This window comes from Rhea americana, unplaced genomic scaffold, assembly GCF_003343005.1.
Source record: "Rhea americana isolate MKP2758 unplaced genomic scaffold, rheAme1 scaffold_19, whole genome shotgun sequence".
In the NCBI taxonomy this organism is placed as follows: Eukaryota; Metazoa; Chordata; class Aves; order Rheiformes; family Rheidae; genus Rhea; species Rhea americana.
Window position 1 is genome coordinate 6,812,768 of NW_028186038.1, and position 9,023 is coordinate 6,821,790.

At 45.9% G+C, this 9,023-nt stretch overlaps 1 protein-coding gene across 1 annotated transcript in view; it reads right to left on the reverse strand.

Moving 5' to 3' along the window:
- The window catches only part of DNAH1 (dynein axonemal heavy chain 1), a 77,091-nt gene extending 71,256 nt beyond the window's left edge, over positions 1 to 5,835 (reverse strand). The window contains exons 1-5 of the mRNA XM_085302488.1: positions 5,563 to 5,835; positions 4,905 to 4,977; positions 2,151 to 2,325; positions 1,172 to 1,328; positions 531 to 663 (exon numbers count right to left, since the gene is read on the reverse strand). Of these exons, the coding sequence (XP_085158614.1) occupies positions 531 to 663; positions 1,172 to 1,328; positions 2,151 to 2,325; positions 4,905 to 4,977; positions 5,563 to 5,835 (811 nt within the window). The remainder of the gene's footprint in view (positions 1 to 530; positions 664 to 1,171; positions 1,329 to 2,150; positions 2,326 to 4,904; positions 4,978 to 5,562) is intronic.
- Positions 5,836 to 9,023: the final 3,188 nt, after the last annotated feature.

Here is a 9,023-nt window from a genome sequence, read left to right on the forward strand (position 1 = left end):
AACTGGACTCAGGTATAGGTGTACCCAGGGATCCTTTCTCATTGGGAAGGTTTTGAGTGACAGGAGAACAGCAGATGTCCTTGTTACTTAATTACTTCCAGATGACAGAACTACCTGGATTTTCAGAACAATCTGAATTTGACTTCCAATTTGCACTCTCAGTAAAACCCAGGCAGAAGATACCTAATTCCATAATTCTATGATGGGACCAACACATCAGTAAAACACTCAGAATTTTGACTGTGACTTCCAGCCACAGAAACAGGTAGGGAAAAGTCAGAGGCTACTTCTTTTTTAAAAAAAAAAAAAAAAAAAGAAAAAAACTATGAACAGTCAAATCCAGGGCAAGACTAACAGTTGTCCAGATTCCCGGCCTCCTGCTGTGACTACATGAGCCTGTTCAGAACTGAGCTATTGCTTTTCTGACCAGAACTATATTCATCATAACCTAAATGTTCCTTTCTGCTCAACAGGCTTGTAATTATTAGCTCCTCTCTCCCAACTTGAGCAGTAGTTCATTCAAGCTTTACCATGTCCCAGTACATCATCTGTAGGTAAAAGTGCTTTTCCAGGCACTGGCTTTCTATCACGAGATCCTGGCTCCAATCCTAGCAAGATCCACTCTTCTGGAGTTCGGCAGTCATACTCTTCATTGTCAAATATCTAAAAAGCGAAGACAGGAGTGAAATGAAGTCTTGTTTCAGAGAGAAGAATATATCCTGATACAAAATTTAATGATAGGAAAATCAACACAGAGCTCCTAAATGGGCTATAAAGAGAAACAAGTTGAACTGCAAAACCTACACAGACCTTTGATCAACAACTTTCTCCCAGAAAGCAGTATCTCTACCTCTAGTTCTTTTCCAGGGAGCACCAGCAGAGACCACCATGTGGGGAGGTCTTAGGCAAAAATAGTGCTGACTGCTGCATCCAGAAGCGAATATGAGACACCTTTTCTTTGGACACACAAGTGACAGTGATAGCATCCTCATGTGGTAGCACCCTCAAGGGCTATTAGTTCTGATGGAAGTTGTAGACAACCTCCAGAAGCTCAGCATCTTATAGATGCTCTTCAGGGCCCAAACCCAGTATCAATGACCTGTGATACTCAGAAAGCACCTGTGGTGTCAGCAATGAGACAGATCACAGAGTACTAAATGTACTTTCTTACCTTTAGTGGAAGATAGATAGGAAAGATAGGATCTCTCTTGTCCTCAATAGTTGGCATATTGTCAGGCTCATGATGCCTTGGCATCAGCTGATTGGAGTCTATCCCCTCATTGGCTAAGAGCTGAGCAATATCAAGACTGAGATATAGCCGCCTTCTCCTGTTTTGAATAGGATAGGAAAGTAACCACTTAATGAGCCTAAAATGGTTCCTGTGCTTATAACCCCACATCCTAAGGACCAACTGTGTTGCAGGCTACCCAGAAGACCTAAGAGATCACTGGAGCTTTAAAATCAGACAGGCCAACATATCAAAAGTGGGACTGCAGAAGGCTCCACTGTCAGCCCACTCCTATTGCCAGTAGTAATTACCAGTTAGCTCTAGACACTGAATTGGCCTGACAGGGAGAGGCATCTTGTTTCAATCCAAAGCAAGTGCTATGGGGATCAGTCCCTCAGGCAGAAAGCAGCTGGATCACTGAAGTCTGCTTTCCTATCTCACATGCTGCAGAACATTCTTACATTCTTTTTTATGTATCTGGTAGACCCATGTTTTGCTCCCTGTGGACCCTATGGAAGTTGTTCTACCATATGTTCTTTTCAGCAGCAAGGCTTCCAAAAAGGGTTCTTGGCTGCCTTTTTTTTTTTTTTTTTTTTTAATGTGGACCACTTGACAGATGGACTTTAGGAACTTCCACACCAACAGTTCAGTTAGCTGGTGGTACACAGACACATAGCAAGGGGCACTGAGGTCAGCAGGAAATGGGAACTTTCTGAGCAGATTTGCCACAAAAAAGATGATTATATGAGATCAATTCTGGGGTAACAGTGCTGTGTGCAGGCTCAGAGGTGACATAAACTCCTCAAAGCACAGTGTTTTTCTAAAGACTTTTGATACACCATGTCTTGAAATCAAAAATGAACACGCTAGTCTGCTGAGTCCATTCCATAACGATGCTTCTAGCCACTTTCTGGCTACTTACCTCTCTATCTCAACCTTCCGAGGGCATTGCCCTGGAAGCCTTTGAAAGGGAATCTGCACTTTGGGCTTAAATGCTTGTAGTGGGAAGTCTGACTTGATGAGGATCTCAGTGGTTGGTCCAATCACTTGCTTTTCTAGGCAACTTCCAATGTCCTCAGGTGTCTTGAAGGTTGTTACTAAGAGACAAATAGAAACAAAGGTCTGAAGTCAAAAAGCATCATTCTGCTTTACTTACCTGGAGGATTTGCTGTCTCCTGGATTGTCTTTGGGAATCACTTCACTAGATTTGTAAGTGAGAAAAATCAAGCAGACAGCAACTGGGAAACAGAATTTCATTCCCCTTATGCGGATGAAAGACCTTTTTTCATGGTGTGATGTATCATTACCGTTTTCTAGTATCAAAATGATGGCGCAAAAGAAGCCTCCACTGAGGAATTACTGTAATGCACCTTATTAGCTGGAAGGGCACTGACCACGGTCTAAGGAGCTCTGTTCAGTTCCCAGCTTCACCATAGACTGTCTATGTGACCTTAGGCAAGTTACTGGTCCCTAGTGCATAGCGTCCCCCATCCTCAGCAAGGGGTGAGATTCTCCTGCCTGCCTGAGATGCTGTGAGAGCAAGAGTCAGTAGCAGCAAGGAAGAATTCAGTCAAAATGGTGATAAAACGCCTACAAGTATTCCAGGAGAGCCAGCTGCTCAGATCATCTTTATATTCTGAAATCTCTGTTCACATCTTACTCAGGACAAACCTCTCCTCAGTTCTTGCTCAAGAGAACCTCTCACTCACCTCAGCAGTAGCACGAGCAAGGGCTGAGTTAAACAGCTAACGGTCTCAGAATTTGGCCAAATGTTTTCAATAGGAATTTGGACTAAGTAAAAAGTATACGTTTCCAAGAACTGGCTGAAATTAAACAGTGTCATTTATTCCATAAATAAACCAAACTGTTGAGATTGCTAAACAAGTCATTGCTAGCTGCAAATAATAGAACAGTAGCAAACTGGAAATTTCAAACTTTGCCTAAATTAAGTAATTGCATGCAAGCTTTAAAAAGCACTATTCCTTAGGCAGACCACTGAGCCAAAATTAGATTTCAGCAGAGTGAGAGATTTTCATTTGATAAACTTATACACTTGACCAGGGGAAACTTAAAGTTCTGGCTCCTAAGTAGGTGTTGTGCATGTCAGGCTTTGGATGCAGTCCTTCACCCTGCTGTGTGTGTTTCTGCCTGTGTCAGAGCAGAGACCCTTGATTGCAAAGCAATTGTGTAGTGCTGAGCATGGGAGAGGGCCACCAGTTACAGAAAGTACTATGCACTTCGCTGTTCCCATTGCAGTCAATGGTGCTGAAGCTAGAGGTATTTCAGGATGATATAAGTACAGAAAAGGTGCTTTAAGAGGTCATTCCTTAGCCCTTCTAGAATGGTCCATGACACAACCTTTGGAGCTGTACATTGTCTGCTTAGGGACTAAAGGAGTTAGCAACTGAACAGACTCCTCTCTCTATTCCCCCTCCCTCAGGACTCCTAGCTTGGAATAAATAGGATTCTAAACATCTGCATTGTCCATACCAACATCTATGCTTATGATAATTTGGGGGAATCCATAAAATGCAGAGGGCTTACTATAGCTCCTTTAGTATCACACATCTCTCTTGCTTGGGGTCTTTGGAGAATGGCCCTGATTTATATTTGTTGTCAGGGAGCACAACTATTCCAACTTTGTCACTATTGTTGCAAAATCCATGGCACCATTCATTATAGTGCTCTGTGCACAATCAACTATTTATGTCAATACTTAGTGTGTCATTTGCATTTACATTTCCAGCCTGATGGCTTCTTCCCCCTTGAAGAAGCAGCAGATCATAAATAGAGATCTGTCTCCACTTGTTAGGGATGAGTCTATCTTGTCAAGACTCACTTGAGGATGCAGTCATTCTTCCTCACTCATGAAAATAAATGTCACTTCTAAGCACAGGAAGGTGGTATATATAGTTACCAGCTCTCTCTCAGACTAAAATCCTCTCACATGCACACTTTCTCCCCACTCACTGCCAACCTATAATCCATATCCCCAGGCATGCTCTAGGGGCTGTGCAAGTGCTGGTAGACCTTTGACTATGCTTTCTGCCTACATTTGAGCATCCATGATAAAACAAGCTGTTGTGAGCAGGTGGAACCAGGAGCTCAGTATACACATAGCTGTCTTGTATCTAGACAGAACAAGGAGCTTTGGGGCACAGTTGGATGCAGGGGAAAAAGTGAGGGAGGACCATGATTTTGACTATGGTTACTCAGAATACAGCTCCAGGGGGCAGGCCCCATTTTCACTCCTCTGGATAACCAGGAAGGGGGCATTGCTTGCTCCATACACAATTATAATACATACAGAAATGGCAACACATGTAAATTTGGTGCTCACTTGACATATGGCACTGCCTGCCTGTGGAATTCAGCTCCCACAGACAGACAGACTCAGTGCACCCTTAACCCCGGGGTATGGATATATCCAGCAGAAAAATGGAGCTCAGTTCTACCACCTGGCCAGATCACTTCAATCCACCTCTAAAAGCAATTCACTTTTCATGGGACATTCAAGCAGTTCAGCACCATTCCTGGCACTGAGAGGAGAATGAGAGCAGTGCACTAACCTACAGTAATCAGCTGACAGTCTAGATCCCAAAATGCTCAGCATTAGCAGCTTTAAGAGCTATGGTCCCATTTCCTGCCACACACTGTTTCTTTTCAGTAGATTTACCTTTGGGGGTGTGCTGCTCAAGGTCTGCCTGTCTTAGCAAATCCTTGTGCACATGCGGGCCAGCACAAACATCCTGAAACACATAATGTGGGGGAAGCGTCAGAGGTAAGTTGTAGTATAGTGGCATAGTAGGTTAAAGGGGTCTGTAGGGAGCGTGAGACACCTACCACTTTACCAGAGCTTTAGGAACAATCAGAAACCATGAATAATCGTTAGAGGCTGCTTAAAGAAGTACAAACATCTGGAAACCTCAATCCGGTGCACAGAGGCAGCGGATTTGTCAGCAGAGTGCAGTCCAAAATCAACCCAAAATGCGAACTGGAGGGCCAATGAGGCAGATGGTTATTGGAGTTTTACTTCTATATATCACCTGCAGTCCCAACCATGTGCCTATCCCACCCTGCCAACTGGCATCCCAAACCCAGACAACATCATGGTGACAATGATAGCAATGGCCACCAAGAACAGCAGCACAACTGTGATCATGAAGAATCTTACAGCTTCACTTTGTGAGGGCCAAGGTCTTGCACAAAGGTCTCTGCCCCAAGTGAAGGCCTGGAACCTAGAGTAAAAGCTAAGTTCCTCTAAGCCAAGTATACTATGGATCTTTCCATTTAAAAGAGTCCATGGTAGAAAAAGAACTGTTCTTTGCACTTACCCCCAAGTTGTTGGAGGCTCCTGCAGTGAGGACATCAGAATAAAAACTCTTTCCTCTAAAAGCAGAGTATTTCCTTTCTTGGCCGTGGCTACTGCTATCAGGAGGTGATAAACTTGTTCCTGGGCTGCAGTCCCAGCATGAAGCCTCACTGCTCACATAGGGAGGGTAGGGGCTCCTCCCGAGGGAATTCATCAAATCTTTCTTTGCTTTATCCATCTTCTTAGGAGAACAACACTGTGATGCAACCCTGGGCTTGCTAGAGTGGAAAGACATTGAGCCTGTTAAGCACTGTATCTTTGGCGCTCCTCCACGTCCTCCCACTGTGCTGGATATTGTTGGCTTGCTAAGAAGATGAGCGGGTAACAAGGTAGGTTCGACGCCCTGCTTTGGTATCGAGCACTGCTTTCATGACCCGGAGGCCACTGGTCTCACATGGCTGACTGGATGGCTCACTAACCCCAGGGAAAAAGACTGTTTTATTATTTCAAATGGGTTTTGGAGGAGAAAACCAGCAGTATGCACATGAAAAGTTGCTTTCCTAAAACAGCAGGGGCTTCCCAGATCTGTGGCAGCATTCAAAAGGCTGCCAGGAGAATCTGAGTAAACTGGGACTACAACAGGAGTGCTACTTTTGCTGTACCAAAATCCCTTAAAAATCTTGTCACACTTGACTCCAGTGGGAGCATGCTATGGCCTAGATACCAACACAGCTACTCCCAGATGCAAGGTCTGAGTCTTTTGTTTAAATAATGCAGGAGAGATATCTAAGCATGGCCTGACGAATATTAAAATATAGCCAGAAGCTCCCTTCTCTCTCCTCCCGCAGGGGATATTTTTGCTGGTTATCTCAGCTCACAAATAATTTCTATTCTTCCACCTTGGGAGCTGCAAGTCCAGGCAAATATCACACGTGCATGGCTTTATTTTAGAAAAGCCTTCATGCACTTAGAGATACTAATTAAGAGGAGCCCTCAGACTTCTGGCATGATAAAAAAAAAGGCTTGTGTAAACACACAGAGATGACTACTGTAACTCATTAATACAGATAAAGTGGCACAAGCCCCCCCAGCCTGCACACATGCCCATATAGCTTATTCCTATAAATAATGAGTCAAAGCCCTCCACAACATCTCACAAGGCTACTCTGAGCATGATGCAGCTTATTCACCAATTCCTGCTCAGGGCTAGGCCCAGAGCTCTCACTCAGCCCTATGTGGCTAACAGATTGCGTTCCACACCCTTCCTAAGACTACGCATCTGCCTTGTTTACTTCTGGACACCAAGCGTCTGCAACAGGTTGTTGTATCAGTCTTACAGCTTGCTGCAACGAATCGTTAAAAAGACCTTGCCCAGTCTTGTAGGTTGTAACTGGCAGGGAACCTCTCTAGAGTTTCATTCTCACTCGGAGAGGGTACCACTGAGGCTCTTCCTGCCGTGCCATCTCTGCTCTGCTCTTGAATGGAGTGGAAACTATGCCCATCCTATACTCTGATCAGAGAGGGCAATTTTTCTAAATTTCACCTTGCTGCCTGTCTGCAAGAATGAATTGGGCACACACAGCAGGGAAAGCATTATATACGTGCCTGAGATAAGAAGGAATAACTGTTTGCTGGTTTATTACTGTAGGTTCAAGCCAGTGCACAATTTTGAGAGGCTGATTCAAAAAAGAAATCAGATAATAAATCAAGGTTACCATGATGCGGATCCTTTAAGTGAAACAGAGTAAACGAACAGATTGCAGAGACTCGGGAGACAGGATCAATAATTCCCCCTCCCTTCCTTCAAGCTAGAAAATCTCAAATCTCTCTCCTCTCAGCTTCTCTTTGGCTTGGCAACAGGAACCTCATACCCTGAAGAATGAATTTTCCATGGAGGATTTTGTTTTTATTAGTTATTTTATGCTCTGACCATATCTATTTTAGCAGCCCAGCAGGATTGATTGGTATCAGCAGAGATCCAAGGATTCCTGATGAATCACTGCTGGACTCTTTTGTGCCTGCTGCATGAGCACAGAAGAGCAGCAATGCGGAGTGACCCTGCTGTGGCTCTCCTAATATGTCACCTGAGCATCCTTGCCTGGGTGCAGGGGAGGAGGTAGCACTGTGACTGGTTATACTGGCCTTTTACCTTTCAGGACTGCAGTCCCAAACCTGCCCAATTCAGAAGGCTAACTCTAGGGTGCAAGCTTCATCTGAACCTTTATTAGTGAGAGCCACAGAGCTCACTCCTTGTTTAGCAGGACTAGCAATCTCTGCCCAGAACTGAAATAATGTGGCTGCTGCAGATCACGGCTGAGTTCCCTTGACAGCTGTGTGGAGGAAGTGTGTACCAAGCCTGCCCACAGCAGGCCTAATTCTTCACTGCTTTGCACCCTGTGTACTCACTCACACTTCCATCAAGTCCCTCCTGAGCACTAAATTTATCTCCCAATTAAACAAAACCCAACTCAGTGTCCAGCTCAAAAATATCCATCTGTCATACCCTTGCAGATGCACAGGAGGGAGGCTCTGGTGTTTATAACTGCCAGTGGAAAACATACACCTACTATCCAAAATAAAGAACAAAATTAGGCCTCAAAAGTTATACGAGCAATCTGTGAGACAGAGGAGTAAAACAGCTTGTCTGAGCATGCTACAGCTGACAAAGAGACGGGAGAACTGCTAAACACAACGGGCATCCCACTCGCCTGCCACCCCAGCTGCTGGCATGTGGCAAGGATTTCCAGCAGGGAGGTTCCCTAGAGTGGTGGGGAGCTCTGACGCCGCTATCAGCCTCCAGCTAGTGGGTGCTTTGCTGCTCCCATCCAGCTCACAGGAATGATCCACAAATCCATCTACAGGAAGAGAAGAGATGCCCTCTCCCTTTTGTTCGGCCCATTTACTGGGGCAGTGGGTTTAAAGTAGGGCAACTCACTCTGCCCAGCCTCCAGCTCTGCCAATGTCATCTTCAGGCCCCTGGCTCCCACAAGAGCAAAAAAAAACCAAAAAAAAAACAAACAAAAAAAACCAACCAACATGCCAGCTTGGATGAAACAGCCCAGCCCATGCTGGAGAATTTCTTTGTTGCCCAAGGGAGCCTGACTAAAAGCAGCGAAACTGCCTCGTGACCGTCACACTCGGCCGGCCGCGGCCGCGAGCGGGAGGGTGGCCGCACGCCGCACCGGCAGCCTTCGCTGCTTCCCTGCTTGGAGCACCTTCCCGGGGACCACAACGGCTGGAGCTCTCCTCTGGCGGCGGCGAGGTCCGCAGGCGGGCCAGCGAGTGCGGCCCACCGCAAGTCCGTGAGTCGGGGGAGCCTCTCTGCCGCCTCCTCCGAACGGCTCTGCCCCACCGAGGATGCTCTGCAGGCCTCGGCGGCCCCGCTCGCCGCCCCGCCGCCACCCCCGCGTCCCGCCGCACCTCCTGCTCTTCAACCGCAAACGGCTCTTCCGACTGACACGGACGCACCGTAATTTTAACGAT